Here is a 19,874-nt window from a genome sequence, read left to right on the forward strand (position 1 = left end):
TGTTTCTAAGGTCTTCAAGCTTAGAAAATGGTGCTGGGGACTCAGCACTTCCTTAAGTATGGCCAGGTTAATGTGGCTTCTAAAAGGTTCATACGGGTCCTGGGCAGAAGTTTCCAGAAACCCAAAGCATGTCCATATTCTGCACTGGGAAGAAGAGGCTCTGGGCCAGGGGCTTCACACTGGAGGGGAGACCCCAGACCTTGGCTCCAGCTCCCCCACTCAGTGTTGTTTTCTCAGGTCTGATGACAGTACTCTGCTTTCCTGTTATTGTCCCTTCCTGGCAGCCACCAGCCCGTCCCCAGTCCTTGTCTGGACTCATGCCTGGCTAATTTTCAAAAACCTGCAGAGGGTGGGGAAAACCCCGTGGTCTGAATGCTTGGGGCCTCGCCCAGTCCCCAGATGGTCACTAGCAGAAATGACCATCGTCATTAATTAATTGTACTGGTTGATGTCATTGATAACGTTAACGTCCATCTGTACAGCTAGTCTATTTACAAAGTGCTTAAACACACACACACACACTCACACGCACACAATCACACACACAATCACATTCGGTGTTTGCAGCAGCTGAGTGTTGGGAAGGAAGTGAGTCCCCGCTAGGGAGGAACAAGTCAAGGGCCACCATGTCACTTCTGCTGGGGACGGGGAGGTCTGAGAGGACGGACGTGTGTGTTCTCCTACTCTTGCTTTCATTCACTCCTTCACCCATTCCTTCCTTCATCCATCTAGCATTTATTAAGCACCTACTGTGTGCCTTGTTCTGTGCTAGACACCTAGCCCTAAGCTGGGACCCTTTTCCAGACAGCGAGAGTTCTTGTGTTTCCGAGAGATGAGTTACAGGGAAGTAGGGGACCCCCTGGGAACCAAGGGACCTAAGATTGGGGGTGGTCTTGGTAGATGTCCCTTCTCAGGCTGTCCCTGAAATAAATGGGGATCCTCATTTTTTCCCTTCTCATTAATTTTTTTTTTTTTTTTTTTTTTTTTACTACTGGGGATTGAACCCAGGGGTGCTTAACCACTGAGCCGCATCCCCAGCCCTTTTTATTTTTTATTTAGAGACGGGATCTCACTGAGTCTCTTAGGGCCTCACTAAATTGCTGAGGCTGATTTTGAACCTGAGATCCTCCTGCCTCAGCCTCCCGAGCCGCTGGGATGACAGGCGTGGCCAGGGCGCCTGGCTCTGGTGAATTCTTTAAAAGCAAACGAACCCGGGGAGTCTGTGTGACCTCCTTCCGACAGGCGCCGCTCCTGGCCGGGTGGCTGTGGCTGGGGAGGGGTGCGGGGGATGGGAGACTCGGCCGTGGAGTCCTTGGCAGGGCTTAGGCCGGGGCCACCTGGCTGGTCTCCGTCTTGGAAACGGTGGCAGAGGCCTCGTCGTCACCCAGTGGGTTCTTACCGCAGCAGATGGTGGTGAGCATGCAGTTCCGGAACTGGAAGGCCAAGGGGACAGAGTCAGGGCCAGGTTGTCCCCAGAGTGCAGAAACCCCCATGGTCAGTGTGACCTGCCTCTGACCCCTGCACGCCCCTCTCAAAGCCGGCTCTCTGAAGGTACGTTCCCTACGCCGCAGAGACACCAGGAACGCTACGCAAAGGAGCTTGGTCACCAAGGTCATTCCATGGCATCCTCCATGTGCCAAGAGAATGAATTACCTCATTCAACTCAAGAACGTGGGATTTTGTCCTTTCTAGGGGGGAGGAAACTGAAGCCCAGAGAGGGGACTTGACCAGCCTGAGGTCACACAGCTAGGTGACAGCAGAGCCGGCATTTACAGTCCGTTGCCTAACTGCAGAGATCAGTTCCCCCCCAGGGATTCTGTGGAGAAACCCACGAATTTTGTTACTAGATCACTGGATCCTTTGGCCTTCAGAATACGCTTTGTTCAGCTGTATGGAGACCAGGACCACCCCTTCCCAGGCTTGGAATTGTTTGACTTTAATTAATTTATTTTGACCCCAGGGATGGAACCCGGGGCACTTTACCACTGAGCCACATCCCCAGCCCTTTTTATTTTGTATTTTGAGACAGGGCCTTGCTAAGTTGCTGAGGCTGGCCTTGAACTTGAGATCCTCCTGCCTCAGTCTCCTGAATTACTGGGATTATTAGGCAGGCGCCTAATAATTAGGCTGTACTATTTGACTTTTAAATCAGGCTTCCAGAACCACCTGGACTGGAGCTTCTCACACTTGAGTGTCAGGGACCCCCTGGAGGGCTTGTTAGAGACGCAGGTTACGCAGATGGATGAATAAACTGTGGTACGTGTACACAATGGAATATTACTCAGCCTTAAAGAAGAATGAAATGATGGCCTTTGCAGGCAAATGGACGGAACTGGAGAAGATCATGCTAAGTGAAAGAAGCAGTCCCAAAGAACCAAAGGCTGAATGTTTTCTCCAGTAAGTGGAGGCTGATCCATAGTGGGGGGCGGGTAGGGAAGAATGAAGGGACTTTGGATCGTACAGAGGGTCAGTAGATTGAGACAGGCATTATCACCCTACATACGTGTAAAAATTGTTTCAAATGTCTATCACTGTTCAAAAAAAGTTAATGAAATAAATACGTAGATGGAAGTTAAGAAATAAAAAAAAAAAAAAAAATGAAAATAAAGAGATGCGGGTGGCGGGGCCACGGGGAGGGTGAGATCTGCACCCAGCCCGAGCTCCCAGGTGGCACCGCCCAGCGAGGTCCCTCCCCGCCGTCCCCTGCCCCCACCTGTGGCCTGGGCGACCGGCCCCTCCCGCCCCCGGGACCTGCCTGCTTGTTCATCATGATGTAGATGACGGGGTTGTAGATGGCGGAGCTCTTGGCAAAGAAGGCCGGGATGGTCATGAAGATGGGGCCGAAGTCGGAGCCCTGGTGCGTGAAGATGTACACGGCCACGCTGGCGTAGGGCACCCAGCAGATGAGGAAGGCGATCACCATGATAATGACCATGCGGGTCACCTCCTTCTCTGCCTTCTGGGTGGTGGCCGACTCCTGCTGCTGGGCGGCGGCCTGCAGGGACACAGGGCCAGGTGTCCAGCGAGGGCCCCAGGCTGCCCGGCCTCTACCTCCTTCCCCTGGCCTCTACCTCCTTCCCCAGCCTCTACCTCCTTCCCTGGGCCTCTACCTCCTTCCCCAGCCTCTACCCTTCCCCCGGCCTCCACCTCCTTCCCTGGGCCTCTACCTCCTTCCCCAGCCTCCACCTCCTTCCCTGGGCCTCTACCTCCTTCCCCCAGCCTCTACCTCCTTCCCCCGGCCTCTTATCCTTCCCCCGGCCTCTACCTCCTTCCCCAGCCTCTACCCTTCCCCCGGCCTCCACCTCCTTCCCTGGGCCTCTACCTCCTTCCCCCAGCCTCTACCTCCTTCCCCCGGCCTCTACCTCCTTCCCCCGGCCTCTACCTCCTTCCCCGGCCTCTACCTCCTTGACCGTGAAGACCAGCTGCCCATAGCAGAAGAAGATGATGATCAGCGGGATGGTGAAGTGCACCACGAACATGTAGATCACGAAGGACTCATTGTTGAGCTCGGGCTTGGGCGTGTAGTAGTCGATCCCGCACGAGCACTGCATGCCCTCGGGGAGGTACCTGGGGACGGCGGGTGGGGGACACAGGGCCAGGGACGCCCCGCCCGTGAGCTGTGCGAGCACCTGCAGCCTGGGCTGCACCCACGCGAAGCCTCCCTGTCCCCAGTCACCCGACCCGCCGGAGGCCCCACGTTCTGCAGGGCAGAGGTTTGGGGAGAGGGGGGAACATCTTTCCAATACTCTTGTGTCAGAGGCCATCTGCAGAACTGAACTCTGCCTGAGGATTTTCTAGGCCAAAGATGGACCCAGAAGCATGTAAGGAGTCTGTGCAGCGACGGAAATCAAGATGCCTGCTGGGCGAGGTGGGACGCCTGTCATCCCAGCAGCACTGGAGGCTGAGGCAGGAGGATCCCACGTTGGAGGCCAGCCTCCACAACTTAAGCCCTAAGCAACTCAGCAAGACCCTGTCTCTAATAAAATATTTTTAAAGGGCTGGGGATGTGGCTTGGTGGTTAAGCAACCCTGGGTTCAACTCAGGTACTAAAAAGAAAAAAGAAAAGAAATCGAGAGGCCTGGCATGTGGTTAGGGTGTTTCCGAGGTTTCTGAGGACAGTGACATGGGGCTAACCTGAAGAAGATCCAGAGTGCCCACTGGCTAGACCTATGGAGGATGTGGGGCCAGACTGGAGAAGATGGGTAAAGAGGCAGGAGAGGGTGGGCTTGGGTTCGGCCGGGCTGAGAGATGGACCCCAGAGGACAGAGAGAGGAGGGAAGAGGAATTTCCTGGAAGCAGAGGGACATGAGGCCTCTGGGCGCCGGAGTCTGGCTGTCTAAACCATGTCCCCACTTTTTCTCATCTGGAGACGGGACTCAGATGGGACTCAGTTCCCAGGGGACACAATGTCCCTATCTGTACCAGGAAGGCTTGGCTTTTCTGGGTGCTGAGGTCCAAGGTCAGGGGGAGCTGCCTACGGGTCACTGGACCAAAGAGGATTGGAATTTGGCCTTGGCTTAGTTGAGGATTACGGGCTCAGCCAAGATGGAGGTTTGGCCTACATTTGACTCAGTCATCCCACTCCTCGGTTTATACCCAAAGGACCTAAAACCAGCACACTACAGTGACGCAGCCACATCCATGTTTATAGCGGCTCAGTTCACAATAGCTAAGCTGTGGAACCAACCTAGGTGCCCTTCCACAGATGAGTGGATAAAGAAACTGTGGCATATATACACAGTGGAATATTACTCAGCCTTAAACAAGAATGAAATTGTGGCATTTGCAGGTAAATGGAGGGAGCCGGAGACCATCGTGCCCCGCAGACCCCTCTCTGCTGCCCGGTGTCGTTACCTGGACCAGCCAAAGAGGGGCGGGACCGCGCAGGCCGAGGCCATGATCCAGGTGAAGATGACGCCCATAATGGCGTGGTTCTCCCCGAAGCGGAAGTTGCTCATGGGCTTACACACCACCACATAGCGCTCGATGGCCAGGACCACCAGAGACCACAGGGCCACTTCACCTGCAAGGCAATCAGCCATGGTCAGCCCCCGCCTGCCAGCCCCTCTGCCCGTCCAGACGGGGACACGGTGACGGGAAGGCCACCGGGAGCAGACCTCACGGGCAAGCGGAGCGGAGAGAAGTTCGATTTGGTTAGAGTTCTGGGTTGATCAGGGAGTCCCGCAGGAGATTTTATAGGGCCACGGGCCGAGTTCCCCGCGGGAAGGATGCACAGAGTCGATGAAAACCCGGAGCTGGCTCCTTCCTGCCCCCTTTCCTGGGTCTGTGGGACAATGTCCTCGGGGTCACAGAGCCCTGGATTATGCCTCATTCCAAAGAAGGAATGTCGGTGGGCCTCAGACATCAGTCCTACACATCACCCCTAAAGGATCAATAGAGAGACTGGCCTTATGAATAATCCACCACACCAGGATAATTTCTACGGGCAGATGAGGACACTCTTAATAATGATTCCCGCTGGGCACAGTGGTGCCGGCCTGTGACTTCAACAATTTGGGAGGCTAGGGAAGGAGGATTGAAAGCTGGAGGCCAGCCTCAGCAACTTAGTGAGACCCCTAAGCAACTTAGCAAGACCATGACTCAAAATAAAAATAGGTAAAGGGCTGGGGATGTGACTCAGGGGTTAAGCACCCCCAGATTCGATCCCCAGTACCAAATAACAGTAACTATTATTATTCTTGAACTTGAACTTGTCAACTGAGACCAGCCCTGCAGAGAAGGTTCTGCCTCTATGTGGCCCCCTCACCTTGTGGCCAGAGCCTGGGGATCTGTGAACACTGACAGTAACTCACACCTAGACAGAGAGTCCCCGGGAAAACCACCGAGGCAGCACGCAGCCCAAGAAAGGAAGGGAAGGACAGGACTCAGCTCTTCCTGCAACCTGGCTTTGTCCCCCTACCTCTCCAACCTCCCTGTGGCCAGGGGAGACATTCCTGGGTCTGATCAGGAGAACTCGGTTCTGGTCCCTGCCCTGTCATGTCCCTCAATTAGTCTCTTCCAGCCAGGTGCCGTGGCACATGCCTGTCATCCCAGCGGCTCCGGAGGCTGAGGCAGGAGGATCGAGAGTTCAAAGCCAGCCTCAGCAACTTAGCGAGGCCCCAACCAACTCAGCAAAACCCTGTCTCTAAGTAAAATATACAACACGGCTGCAGATGTGGCTCAGGGGTTAAGTGCCCCTGGATTTAATCCCTGGTACTTAAAAAAGAAAAAAATTAGTCTCTTCCCCTCTCTGTGCCTCAGTTTTCTCCTCTGCTCAGTGGGCTCCACTCTCCCTGTGGCATCTCCGTCCAGTCTTCAGTCAGACTGAAGGAAACATTCGAAAACATCTTTAGAAGCTAGAAATCCCCACGCGGGTCTAAGCGCCTCCCCACCCCAAGGCTCTCTGCTTCCCAAGGGGTGAGATCCCAGTGCCGGAGCGTCCAAGCTCAGCAGAGGCTGGAGGCTGGTGAGCCCATTCCCCAAGACAGGGAAGACCCAGTGAGCGGAGGACAAGACCGTGCTCCTCTCCTGGGCCGGGGGACCTCTCTTGGAGGGTGGGGACCGGTCTTGTCCAGTTTTCTCCCTGTGCTCAGAACGGGTCTGACCCAGCTCAGCTGCTGGGAGGGACACAAAGCTGAATGGCCGTAAAGATGCAGGTGCAGACTCAGCTCGGCTCTCGTCCCTGTGTGACCCCCTCCCCAGCTGCAGCGAAGCCCTGGACTGCTTCAAACCCCAGATTCCTTGCTGTACAACGTGACAAGAACACCACTTGAAATAAATGCAGCCTTCAGTGCCCGCCCCCGATAAACAGCAACTGCGCTCAGCCCCACTGTGTTTGGTGAGTTAATAAACCGAGGGTTTCAGCTCGTGCCCGTGGGAAAGGAGGCTGAGGCAGGAGGACCATGCCAGGGAGGCCAGCCTCAGCGCTCTAACAAGACTCCAAGTTAGTAAGACCCTTTTTCAGAATGAAAGATAAAAAGGGCTGGGGATGCGGCTCAGTGGGGGAGGCCATCCCAGGTCCCCCCAAAAAGAGAGAAAAAACAAATGTCATCATCCCCAAGCCTGGCATTTGCCCCGAGGCCGGGGCGCCCGGGCTCCTACCGCCCAGGGTGGCGAAGAAGCCCTCCACGAAGCAGCCGGTGACGCCGAAGACGAAGTAGCCGTTGAGCGAGGTGTAGACGGTGGTGGTGAAGCCGCAGACCACCATCATGAGGTCGGCCACGGCCAGGTTGAGCAGGATGTAGTTGAGCGGCGAGCGCAGCTTCTTGTGCTGCACGGTGACGTAGAGCGTGAGGAAGTTGATGGGGAAGCCGAGCACGATGAGCAGGAACATGTAGGCGGCCAGCACCGAGAACTGCCAGGGCTCGGCCAGGTAGTACTGCGGCGCCTCGAAGGGGCTGCGCACCACGCCCGAGGCGTTGGAGAAGGGGATGTAGAAGTCGGGGCCCTCGGTGCCGTTCATGGCTGCGCCCCAGCTGCGCCACCAGGCTCCGCCGCACGACTCCGGCCCGACCCCCCCCCAGGCCCTTATGAAGTGACCTTCGGTCCCTAAGCTGGGCTGAGTCAGCACCGCGGAGATTGGGGTGCCCTAATCACCCTAATCCCCGCCGCCGCCGCCGAGGGGGCCTGGGGACCTGCAGGAGTGGCCAAGGTGACACGGGGGGGGCCGGGACAGCTCCTGGCCAGGGCTGCCTCTCCTGGGACCTTGGGGTGCTGTGACCGGCCCGCGCTCAGCAGAAGCGACTTCCAGTCTGGTTACTGTTTTTCTCCCGGACGGGACTCTGAACCCCCAGGTGACCGGGGCGCCCTCTGTCCCTCCCCAAGACACCTCCCGGCTCACGCCGTCGCGGGACCCTGACTCTGCCTCACGGTGGGTGCAGGGGCTGCGACCTGTGTGAGCTGGACGCGGGGCCTGGGGGACCCCAGAGCCCAGCCATGGCTGGGCCAGGTTGGAGTGCGCGTCTCCGCGTCTCCAGGAAACACGGATGAGCAGCGGCTGGGGACGCAAAGATGGGCAGGGACCCGGCGGCCCAGAGGAGCTCCTGGGCTGAGGAGGCCCAGGGAGGACAGTCTGGGAGGGGCGGCTGGAGGCCACGGAGGCAGGACAGGGAGCCAGGGTGAGATGACACGGCCCCCGGCTGAGAGGACAGCGGGCAGATCTCCAGCCCAGAAAGGTGACGCAGGGGACAGAGAGCTCGTGCAGCTGTGTGCAGATGTGGTCCTGGCCTCCGGGGGAGTCCAGTCTGAAGGCAGCTGACCCTGACAGCAGGCCCAGCCGGACGTTGTGGCAGACCTGGGGACCTAAGGTCAGCGAGTCTGCCAAGTGGACTCCATGCTGGTCCCAGGACAGCAGGATGTCACCATGGGGGTGAAAGAGAGCGGGCTTTAGGGGCAGATGACCAGGGGGCCAACGGGGACGCCACGCTGGCAGGTTCCCAGCTCATCCGCCGGCGGAGTTTGATGCCACCCCCGGGCACGGCGTGCGGTGGCTGGAGGGAGCTGCCTGTGGCCCCTGGCACCTGCTCTGACCTTATCTGCTGTATCCGTTTTACAGACGGAGAGGTGGAGGCCCAGTCTGCGGTGGGCCACCCGGGTCACGTGACAAATGGCGACAGGCTGCGCTGCGGCCGGTGCAGCTTCACGGGGTGTCTGTAGCCCTCACTGCTGGCGGCAGAGGACAGCTCTGGGGGAGACGTCAGCCCTTCACACCGTAGTATGAACGACCAGAGGGCAGTGGAGCTGGACTGGGGGAAAGGCCCTGAGAGGAGGGGCTGGATTCTAGCCGTGTCTCTGAGTCGCCATGAGACCCTGGGAAGTCCCACTTCCCCGCTCTGGGCCTCGCTTGGCTGGGACTGGGAAATGCCGGGGCCCACACTAATCTATTTACAGGACAAACCTGGGCTGCTTTCCCCACCGGTCCCGGCTTCTGGAACTTCCAACCATATAACCGAGGCTCTGTGACCCCTTTAGATCCCCCTTGACCTCTGACATCCTGGGCAGCCAGCTTCCTTCCTTCCTTCCTGTGTCTCAGCTTCCTACTCTGTAAAATAGGGATGATAATAGCTCCGAACCCTCACTTCCGAGGAAGCCGCTTCCGACCACCCTACGCTACAAGACCCCGACCCCGCCAAGCTCATTTTAGGGGGAAGGGGTACTGGGGATTGAACCCAGAGGCACTTAACCACTGAGCCACACCCCCAGACCTTTTTCTCTTTTATTTAGAGACAGGGTCTCACTGAGTTATTTAGGGCCTAAGTTGGCTGAGGCTGGACTCCAACTCGCAATCCTCCTGCCTCAGCCTCCAGAGGCTGGGATTGTAGGCGTGCACCACCACGAGGCTCAGAGTCACTTCTTACAGGATACTTAATCACTCGCACCGGTGACCTCATTCATCTTCTTAGTGACCCCCCGGCTCCTGTCTCCCTAGAACGCAGGCGCCAACACCCACGAGCTCACAGCCCACGCTAGTAGGTGCTCCATAAATACTGGTGCAGTGAGTGAACAAGTTCCCCTGGTCCCCGTGGGAGGGTCCCACTCCCCTTTGATCACCGAGGCGCCTGGGGCTCAGAGGACTTAGGTGCCTTTGCAGAGCTGGCGTTTGAACCCAGCCTGGGGAACCCGCAGCCTGAGTTCTTTCCCTGCGGTGTTGGGCAATCGGAGGGCCCCCTGAGCGTGCCAAGCCTGGGTGTGAGAGTGACCTTCCGAGCTGCTGCCCCTGGTCCAGGCTGGGGAAGAACCCTGGGGACCTGGGAGCGGCAGGGCCCTGGGTTGACTAAAGACAGCGGCAGCTGTTCAGGGACTTGGAGCCCCGGGCCCTCCGGGGTCCTGGAACGGGGCTCTGACTCTGGGGAAGGATTAGGGATGTCCACAGTCAGCGCACTGATGGCCCTTAAGCCTCTGCTGGAAAGTCTGGGTCAGCAGCCCCTCCTCCCAGCCTCCCCTCCATGGCCTAGCGCCACGGCCACCTGGCTGCGTCACCAATGAGCCCTTAGACTGAGCAGAGAATGTCAAGGGAAGGAGAGAAGGTGACAGGCCGCTCCCCCCTCCTCCCCTAACCTTGCCAAACCCCCTCCAGGGCCGGGTGCCTGCTGGGCGCTGGGGACCCGGGGTGCAGCCCCGCAGGGCCCCTCTCCCGGTCTCAGGGGCCAGCAGCTAAATGGAGAGATGGCCATTGGCCCCCAGTCCCAGCGTCTCTGAGGCCAGAGGAGCGAGAGGTGGGCCAGGAGGGCGCCTGGGGGCTCCCCAGAGTGGCCGCCCAGGGGAAGAGCTCAGGGCAGGCCGCCGGGCTGGGGGCGGGCTGGCCCGGGAGCCCGCGGGGTCCACATGCGAGGCCACATGCTCAGTCGAGGGCCCTGTCCTGGAGCCGGGGTGGAGGAATGTCGGGGGTGAGCCCAGGGGGCTTTCTTGCTGGGCTTCCTGGGCCCAGCTGTCCTCTGTCCTGGCCGCACAGACCCTGTGCCGGGAAGAGACCCATCAGCAACGCGGAAGAAGGGGCATCGGCCGCCCTGTGCCCGAGCCCCGGGGGCTGCTGCGGGCTTCAGCCAGGCACCCCGGGTCCCTGTCCCCCTTCCTTTCTGCCATCAGTGTCGCGGTCGTCAGCAGACGCGGGTCCTCAGGATCCTCGCCGGGCCTGTCCGCACATGCGCACAGAGGCCAGCCCTCGTGCTCCCGGGGCCGGAGAGGTCCTGGCGTTCTGGGCGGAGACTGGACCCGGCCCCGGGGAGGTGACAGAGCCAGACCTGGTGCTCAGGTGCCGGCGCTGCCCCTGCGTGCGCACCCAGCCTTGGTTCACCATGAACCACTCTGTTCCTGGAGGAAGAGCCGCCGAGCCTCCGTTTCCTCAACGGCGTCGTGGGCAGCCTTGGCGGTCACTGCGGGTTGGACGAGGCCACGTGTCTGGGAAGGTGCGGGACTGAGCGGCGGCTGTCAGACCCGGCTTCGGGCCCCCGTGGCTGCAGGACCGTCTCTCACCGGGCTGAGAGGATGCGAGCTGGAGTCCCAGGCGGCCCCCTCCCCCTGCCTCCAGCCAGAGACCATCTGATCTGTCACTGTGATTGACGCCTGTTGGGTAGCTTCTTTTTCCCAGCCATATGCAAATGACTGCAGTTCAAGTAACGCGCTAATGGAAATCCTAACACATTAATAAATGTTTAGCGAGAGAGAGCGCATGCATGCGCGTGAGTAATTAGACGCTCGACGGAGGAGTTCTGTTGGCACAACTGTCTGGCTCCCATTCTTTGTTTCCCCCCATGGTTTCCAAAGAGAGATGCGGAGGGAGGAGGGGAGGGGGCTGGCGGGTGGGGGCAGGGAGCCTGGGGAGGGGGGTCCAGCTTGGGCATGAGTGACTTTCGCAATGACAGCTCTTTTCTACCCTGGGTCTCTTCATCCCTCCAGTGGGCACGTCCGCCCCGCTCCCTTCAAGATGACCCCTAAGGTGTCATGGAGATGGAGTCCTGAGGGGTGGGCTTCCACCGTGGGGACAGACAATCCCCTGGCTTCTTTCCCCCTGAGCTGCCCCTGGGCCTTGGCACCTCCCTTCCCCATTGGCTGCCAAATGGAAATCAGAACCCCTAACAGAGCTGATGACAGCTAGGGTGTGGCCAGCACAAGAAAGGTCCCCAGGAAGCATGCCTGCTTTCCCAGCTTCCCATCTGCTCCCCGGCCATGCTCAGGGCCCTGGCTTGGACCTTAGCACTTGGGAATCTCAAAGGGAACCAACCCACTTGCTTGGGGACCGGGATGGCCCAATGGTGCTGGAGACCCTCCCTGGGCAGGAAGCTGGCAGGGAGTGGAGGGAAGGTTCTAGAAGCTCTGGGGAGTAGCCTTTATTTCAACCTCTACCATCTTCTTTGGAGTCAGGTATCTCATTTTCTTGTCAAGACAGATCCCCATTAAACCAAAATAAACAAACAAACAAGTCCCCGCTCCTCTACCCCTTCCCATATTGCCATTTCGATTAGATTAAATTTTAAGAGCACACAAATGCGATGTTCCTTTCGGATCAAATTAGAAACAGGTGCACTTTTGCATAAGGAAATTAAGTTGCAGACAATATGAAGATTTGCTAAAATGCAGACACTGATGAAAATAAGTAGCCCTTTTATTTGTCATTATTGAGGCAATCTGTTGGCGCGGTGCGCGTATTCCTGGTCTGACAGATCCGTGGACTCCGGCAGGCTGCCTCCACAACTCCAGCCACAAGCAAAGTAACAGATTTTTTTTTTCTTAGAAAATATATGTACATTCTCTCCCATCTCCCGGTGCTATTTACAAGGCACGAAATGCCATAAATAGGAATTCTGTGGCAGCACAGGCCCCTCCCTGAAAGACAGCTTCAGCTGGGGACGCCTTCTGACTGCCACTCTTGCTTCCTTCGCAACCCGGGCCTGGGGTCTGCAGGTGGTTCCGCGGTCAGGGGCCAGGGTCGTCGATGCGCCTGCGGCAGTAGGGGCAGCTGGTGTGCTGAAGCACCAGCAGCTCGTAGTCCTCGGAGTGGAACATCTGAGGAGGGGGCGACAGCAGGGTCACGGCCCTGAGCCCGGGGGCCCACAGAGTCAAGGCCAGAAACAGCAGGCCTTTGGCCTTTGACCTTTGGCCGCGGGCTGGGGGCTGAGGCTCTTTCTGTAGGAAGTTCATAGGTGCACCCAGTCCCCGCAAACCACCCCTTCCATTCACGGAGGTGCAGAGCGACAGGCCAGGTGGCCTCCGTGCAGATGGCAGCCGACTGCCAGCGAGGGAGGGGCTGGGACACCCCTCTCTCCTCCCAGCTCAGGAAGGTGCCCGCCCCATGCCCCGCCTCCCCAGGGACCCTCTGGGAGATGGAGAAACGGCGCAGGTGCCCGGGAGGCCGCACCTGGAAGCAGGAGGGGCACATGGTGATGGAGGCGTCGGGCAGCAGCGAGCGGAAGTACTGCCACTGCAGGGGCCGCGGCCAGCGCTTGATGAGGACATCCCGCCGGCTCATGGAGCGCAGCACCGACCGGTTCACCACCACCGGCACGAACTCCGAGCCGCCTTGCTGCAGGGGGGATGCGGGGAGGTGCCAGGTTTACCGCATCATGATCCCGACTCGAGTGGCCGCGAGGACCTGGATGCTTCCCGTCCCCAGGCACCCGGACAGCCACGCGTTCCTCCCCGGCCAGAGCTGCAGCCAGCCCCACGGGAAGCAGTCCTGCCCCTCCCTCCGGCGCCATGTTCGGGCGCTGTGACCACGTGCCCGAACTCAGGGTCCCCATGTGCCCAGGAGAAGGGACGCAAGGCGGCCTCCTGACGGGCCTGGGCATGCACTCAGGAGGCTCCTCACCTCGAAGCTCAGCTTGGCGGTGAACGGGTCTTCCTCTGCCATGGGCTCCATGCTCTCCTCCAGCCTAAGTGTCTGGGAGTCTGGAGGGTTCTGGTCAAGGACAGAACTGAGGCCGGGCAGGGGACAGGTGCCACCCTCCTTCCAGCTTGTTCTGACTCATAGGACCTCAGATAGAGAGTCTCCCATGGCTCCAGGGAGTGTGGGGAGGGAGCAGAGTGGTCCCAGTTGGAGGGATGGAGGGACATGGACCAGGAAGGAGCCAGGCCTGGGGCACAGGCTGGGAGGACAGTGGCCCTGCGGCGGCCGCAGGGGCTCTCAGGGGACGACCCCTGGAGGTGCTGGTGCCGAGTCGGGAGCAGGGCAGGGAACCCGGGCCTGAGGACCTGCTGGCTTCTGCGCTGAGCCCGTGTGGCAGGCTGATGTCGTCTCCTTCAACAGACCACCCTGGTCCCCTCTCCCTCTGCTCGTCAACACACGGCCGAGGGGGTTTGCTGGAAGTGGACACTGCATGAGACGCCCCTGCTTGGGGCCAGCCTAGGGGCAGGGCCGGCCTGGACAGTGAGCATCCCCCTGCCAGAGGACACGGTGGCCCTGGGTGTCCCAAGAAGCTGCACACTGGGGTCCTGCCGACGTGGTCGGGAGGAGCACTGGCTGTCCGGGTGCTGGGCTGGCACTGTGGGCAGCTACCTCCGTCACCATGCTGGGGATGGGCAGAGCTGCCTGGAGACAGCCACCCGAGGGCCAGCAGACGGGAGGAGCAGAGCCGCCGCCCACGGGTGGAGGTGCGCCTCTGCTCAGCGTCCACATTCCCGTCTGCTCAGCCTGAGTGAGGTTCCTGTCACTTGCATGCAAGAGTGACCTAACTGCCTGGCATGGCGCATGCCTGTCATCCTAGCTACGCAGGAGGGGTGCTGGCTGAGGCCGCCTGGGCGGCACGCGGAGACCCTGTCTCAAAATAAAACAAAGGGCTGGTCGAGGGCCTGCCTTGCAAGCACAGGTGCTGGGTTCAGTCCCCAGCACCGCAAAAAATAAAAATAAAATAAAAAGTAAAAGTAAACGGGCGGGGCACAGCGCCCCTGGCCTCGATCCCCAGAGCTGCCGAACAGCAGTAAGTGGATATGCACCTACGTCCCTGACCCTAAGGCTGGGGGCCGCTGACAGACATGGGTCCACTCATCTGCCACGAGTGGCCGGCAGGAGCCGGGGTGGGGAGAGGCCCTCGCGGCAAGACCCAGGTCCCCTCGCCATGTCTGGCTGCAGACTGATGGCTCTGTCCCCTGGTCCTCACTGCGGCGAGACTCTGCAGCCTTCCCGGGCTCCGAGGCCAGGGTCAGCGGGCCCTGACCGGCACACAGGATACTGCTGCTGGTCACCTCTTGCCACCTGTTCTCACGCTTGTGTCTGGGCGCCTCCAGGTCGATGAGGGCCACGGCCTCCTCGTCCGTGATGCCCTCCTCCAGGTAGAACTCCACCAGGTGCAGCACCTCTGGGCACAGGGAGGGGTGGGGACAGGCTCCTGGGGACGGGCGGCCCATGCTCCCCAGGCCACACGCGAGTCGTGGGGCAGCAGAGTAGTCCCAGTGGGCTTCCCCAGGGCCAGTGGGCTGCCGGGCCTGGTTAGGACAGAGCTGGGCCTGAGCCGCTCCTGCCCCCGTAGTCGAGTGGGCTCCTCTGAGGGAAGGGGCTTCTGAGGGTGGCCCCAAGGAAGGAGCGGGGACTTGGGAGCCGCCTCAGCCTCCCAGGCTGAATGCAGAGCACCAGTCCGCCCCGGGCACCGCTAGGCCAGGTCTGAGCCAGGGCGCCGAGCTCTGGTTTGGGCAGCCCTGGTCCTGCCTCGGTGACCTGATGGTGACTGTGTCAGGCAGGGTGGGGCGCTGTGCCCTGGTCACCAGCGAGGACCTCTGGGCCTTCAGGACCTTACCCTGTGCCATGGCCAGGCAGCAGTCAGGGACTCACCATAGGAAGAGGCAGAGAAGACGAACGGCTGGCGGCAGTTGACGCAGACGTTGCCCAGGTTGTTCAGCAGGGGGTTGTTGGTGGAGCAGCGGTAGCACAGGGGCACGAGCTCCTGCCAAAGGACACAGGGTGGCCCAGGCCGGGCCAGGAGTGGGCACAGGCCCCACCCCCTGGTTCCCGGCACAGGGCCCGGACGCCAAGAGGCGTGGGCAGGAGGGCAGCAGCCCCGGGCTGTGCACTGCGGAGAAGTGGACGACGTCCTACGGGGACGGCGGGCCTGCCGCCTGGGGACCAGTGCCAGGGCCACCTTCCCAGGACACCTTCCTGGGCCACCTTCCCGGGCAGGGCTCTCCAAGACACTCTTGGCAGGAGTGACAGAAACAGCCACCACTTCCTGCCTCCGCACCAGGCTGCGGGCACCGTGCTGCCACGATACCTGCGCCGGCACGTCTCTCCTCGCCACCACCCGGGGGGAAGGTGTCACACGCGTCCCCATCTGATAGCAGGAAACCGAGGCTCAGGAAGCACATGTTCGATGCCCCACGGCTGCCCTGAGCATGCAGCAGGGGCTGGGCAAGGGACACTGGCGGCTGGCCTGGAGGGAGCAGGGCGGGCAGGCGTGGGTTTGGGCTCCAGCTGGGGCGGGGCTGGAGGCCTCCAGGCCGTGGGGCGTGGGGAGCCGGGGCAGGGCTGAGGGACAGCGCGGCCTGAGCTGGAGCAGGCGGGCAGAGCAGCGGGGCAGAGGGAGGAGCCTCCCGCCCCAGGGGCCACGCCCGTACCTCGCTGTCATGAAAGGGCTTGGAGCGGATGGTCAGGCTGCCCAGCTCGATGGACTTCTGGAACCTGGCGGGGCTCTGCAGGCCCTGGAGCTTGTCGTAGGCGTGGCGGGCCAGCTTGTAGGCGCCCAGGGCCCTGCTCTGCCTGGCCAGGGTGAAGAGGGTGTTCCTGGCAGTGGCGAGGTTAAGGTGGCAGAGGTGCTGGGCCGGGCTGCCACCCCCGGGAGGCACTGGCCCTGGAAGGGGCAAAGGGCCTGGGAGCTTTGCTAGTCCCTAGTCGACACACAGGCCAGGCTCTGGTGGCCCTGAGAGAACTTGCTGGAAGGCCAGGTGCCAGTGCTGAGGCCAGCCCACCCCCTCGGAAGGGGTCTCGGTCAAAGAAGGCACCCCTGGATTTGGGGAGGGTCCCCTCGAAGGTGAACGGTATGCCTGGAGTGGTCACCTAAGGCCCTCTGCCAGGAGGGTTCCTCAAAAACACAGCAGGGCTGGGTTGAGGCACCCGTGAGACTAAGGAGGGGACAGGGGACAATTGTGGCTTTTATGACGCTCCAGCCTTAAAAGATATGGTCGTTCCTGGCCACACAGGCCCATGAGGGCCCTCTCTGCTTACAGGTGCTCAGGGGCGCTCACTGGCCACAGGAGCAGATGCAAACCCATGGCAAGGGTCCCCCAGCCCCTCCACCAGGCCAGCCTGTGGCTGTTCCCACGGCCACCTCCCCTGGCGTCCCTGCCTTTCCACGGGGTGTCCTCCTGGGAACGTCCACTCTGCCACCTACCCTGGCCACCTGAGGCTGCAAGGATGGATATCGCCTCCCCCAGGTAGCCTCCCCTGGCAGGGCCCAGCCTTGGCTGAGGTCCACTCTTGAACTGGGCCTTGCTGCCTGCCGCCTCCCATACTAGCTGGCAGCTCTGTCCTCTGGTGCCAGGGGCCTTGTACACCCAGCTGACAAACACGGAGCGTGGCAGAGTCTGAGCTGGAGGCCCGGTGCCGCCTCCGCTTCCCTCATGCCCTCTGCGGGTTCTGGGAGGGCTGGGGACAGCGTGTTGGCCAGAGACCTAGGCTGGGCTCAGCCCAGAGGGCTCTGAAAACGAATCCTCTCTTGGCACCGGCCCTCAGCCTCCCTGGCTGAGCCTCTTCCATAGCAAAACAGCAGCAGGAGGGGGGCCCTTCCCCTGGGCGGGGGGACAGGGAGGCTCCGGCAGTAAAGGCCTGCAGGGAACTTCGGGCCACTGGAGCGGAGGGCGGGCGGAGGGGAAGAGGAAGGATACACTTTAGAGATGCCCAAGGGGGCGTCCTTGGTCAGGCTGTGCAGCAGGAACCGGGAGATGTTGAAGAGGGTTTCAGGAAGGTGGAAGCTGAACGGCTCCTCCTGCGGGACAGAACAAACCTGGACTCAATGCCCAAGTGCGCAGGGCAGGCAGACGTGGCGTTCTGAGACTGCAGCACGTGAGCGTCCTACTATGTGCTGCGTGCCACTCAGCCCCAGCCTCATGTGGTCTCTCACAAGGGGGATCTCTGGGCTGAGCTGCCCAGAGAGGGGACCTGCCCGAGCCTCCGAGCAGAACGGCAGAGCTGGGGTAAAAGGCCAGGGCCAAGTCCCCACCCGGGTCTCGCCAGCAGCGCTGCCCAGGGTGGCCCCGATTCCATTTCTTTGAGCTCAGCTCGCCTCCAATTAGCTCTAAAGAGAAGATCTCTCATGCAACCGAGGACGGGGCCCCTGACGTGAGCAGGCCCCACAGCCAAGGCGGTTAACCCTCCCACACCTCCTCCTTGCCCTCTGACAACCGCCTGAGCCACAGGCCACCAATAGGTCACCTGCACCCAGATGCTGCCAGAAAAGCTCAGCAGGGCCGTGGTGGATTCTCCACCAAGAGGGCCTAAGCAAGGCTAAGAACACGCCGTTTTGGAAGATTCTGGCACATCACGTACAGACTGAGGCTGCGGTTTCTAATCACGCTGTAGATATCGGGGACTCAGGCTGGCCAGCTCCCCCTCCCCGTCCCGAGCACTTGAATGGTAATAAGCCGACACCTCCCCAAGGGTCTGGCCAGGCCCTCCTCACCACTGAGCCACCAGGGCTTCACCCCAATTGGTCTAAATTTGCAAGGGCTCTCTTTACGCTTCTTTGGTTGAGAGCCCAGCGTCTTCTCTCCAGTTCCGACTTCCATTTCTAGTCTCTGTTAGCTCCAAGAACCCGAGGAATCCTGAGCTGCATCCTGTCCTGGGTGGGAGCCAGGAAGAAGTCTGCCTCTGGTTCTGCCGCACTAGGTGAGGAAGCTTACACAGTCCCGGGGAGAATGGAGGCGGCGGGAGCCTCAAGATTAGCAGCTCTCCTCCGGGAAAGAAGCCACCTACCCCAGGAAGGATCTGACGCTTCCCTCCCAGCTGTCCTTTGTGACCCTGGTGCCAGACCCTGACCCACCACGGGCCCCAGGCCTGGGCCCAGGCTGCACCACGACCCCCAGAGGCTCCTCTTGGAAGACGAGGACCCTGCTGGGGGAAGAGATGAACGCAGGACTGTCGCAGAACTGGAGGCCCGAGTCATCTCTCCTGCCTGACGTTCCCAAAGGCAAAGACTGCAAAGGGGTCTGAGCGGATGAGAGGGTGGACCGGGGCAGCAGCCACGGAAGGCGGGGTGTGACCTTTGTAGCAGAGGAGCAGTGACCCAGGGCCACTCGGCACCAGGCACTCTTCCAAGTGCTTCCGCGACAGGACCCTCACTGAGGCCTCACGACCACGCCCTCCAGCAGGTGTGGTCAGCGTCCTATTTCACAGGGGCTGAAGCACGAGAGGGTTCGTGACTTGCCCGAGGTCATGCGGCGCAGCCTGACCGGAGGCTTCCTGAGTTCACTTCAGAACCACACACCACCCTGCCCTCCGTGAGCTGGAGGGGAGCAGGGACAGAGGCTCAGGGCACGGGGACGAGGCGCCTCGGGTGGCAGGGGTGAAGGATGAGCAGTCGCGACACACTGCCCAACACAGAGCAGGTTCAACGAAGGCCGGCCGCCCGCGGGGCCCCCCCATGGCCTCAGGTAAGCTCCTGTTGCAGAGGCTCCGTCAGCCCTGGAGGAGCGACTGAGGAGACGCGCAGGGCGAGGAGGCTGCTGCCGCCCGTCACCCGTTCCCCTCTGCCACAAGACGGCTTGGAAATGGTGTCATCGAAATAATCAGGGAAAGACGACAGAGGACTCTACTGGTCCCTGCAGGTGAAGCCACCTCTTGTTTTACAGAGAAGGAAACTGCTGGCCATGTGAAGACACACAGGAAGTCAGGAGCGGAGCCGGGGTGAGGAGCGCGAGCCCTTGTTCACCTAGAGAAGCCCGAGGCAGCTGGGCCTCCATCATCTACGCCTCGCCTGACTCATCAAAGCCCAAGACGATGGAGCAGAAGGGCCGGCCAGCTCCGGCCTGTCATTCAGAACCCCTCACTGGCGCATGGCCCACAGCAGCCCCAGGAAACCCAGCTCTTTCTCCCCAAGGGATCAGGATGTCTGAGCGGGTCGTCACGCCCCAGCGGGGGGTCCCGTCAGAGACCTGTTGCTCCTAGGACACGATCGGTGAGCAGGCGGGCGCCTTACCGTGTACCGATGGATGGCATGGTAGCCATGGTACAGCTCAGCCAGGTGCTGGAAGTAGTGGAACTTGGCCAGCATGGTGTCCTTCTGGACAGGATCTGCTGCGTGCAGGAGTGGGGAGCAGAGAGGGAGAGGAGCAGCTGTCAGCCGGTGTCTACAGCTGCCCAGCCACAGGAGGAAGGGCAAGCGCTGTTGCCAGCGTCAGTTCTTCTGAAACACCGGGTCTACACCAGAGAGAGGGATGGACAGGGGACAGGAGCTCTG

At 60.6% G+C, this 19,874-nt stretch overlaps 2 protein-coding genes across 8 annotated transcripts in view; both read right to left on the reverse strand.

Moving 5' to 3' along the window:
- Window positions 1-1,322: 1,322 nt before the first annotated feature.
- Window positions 1,323-7,477, reverse strand: RHO (rhodopsin; the record flags this gene model as incomplete). The annotated part of the gene is made up of 5 exons (XM_079122646.1): window positions 7,102-7,477; window positions 4,855-5,023; window positions 3,402-3,567; window positions 2,756-2,995; window positions 1,323-1,433 (listed from the first exon to the last, which is right to left on the reverse strand). The coding sequence occupies exons 1-5, from the start codon at window positions 7,460-7,462 to the stop codon at window positions 1,323-1,325; spliced, it is 1,047 nt and encodes a 348-aa protein (XP_078978772.1). The 5' UTR covers window positions 7,463-7,477.
- Window positions 7,478-12,082: 4,605 nt separating this feature from the next.
- Window positions 12,083-19,874, reverse strand: part of IFT122 (intraflagellar transport 122) — a 62,203-nt gene continuing 54,411 nt past the window's right edge. For 2 of the 7 annotated variants that reach the window (XM_079122097.1, XM_079122101.1), the window contains 8 exons: window positions 19,614-19,711; window positions 17,305-17,405; window positions 16,039-16,204; window positions 15,260-15,371; window positions 14,664-14,819; window positions 13,304-13,383; window positions 12,854-13,018; window positions 12,083-12,501 (listed from right to left, as the gene is read on the reverse strand). In XM_079122097.1, the coding sequence (XP_078978223.1) occupies window positions 12,412-12,501; window positions 12,854-13,018; window positions 13,304-13,383; window positions 14,664-14,819; window positions 15,260-15,371; window positions 16,039-16,204; window positions 17,305-17,405; window positions 19,614-19,711 (968 nt within the window). In that variant the 3' untranslated portion in view covers window positions 12,083-12,411. The remainder of the gene's footprint in view (window positions 12,502-12,853; window positions 13,019-13,303; window positions 13,384-14,663; window positions 14,820-15,259; window positions 15,372-16,038; window positions 16,205-17,304; window positions 17,406-19,613; window positions 19,712-19,874) is intronic. The other 5 variants (XM_079122103.1, XM_079122100.1, XM_079122102.1 and 2 more) reach the window with 3 other exon arrangements.

Source organism: Sciurus vulgaris, assembly GCF_902686455.1.
Source record: "Sciurus vulgaris genome assembly, chromosome: 19".
Taxonomy (NCBI): domain Eukaryota; kingdom Metazoa; phylum Chordata; class Mammalia; order Rodentia; family Sciuridae; genus Sciurus; species Sciurus vulgaris.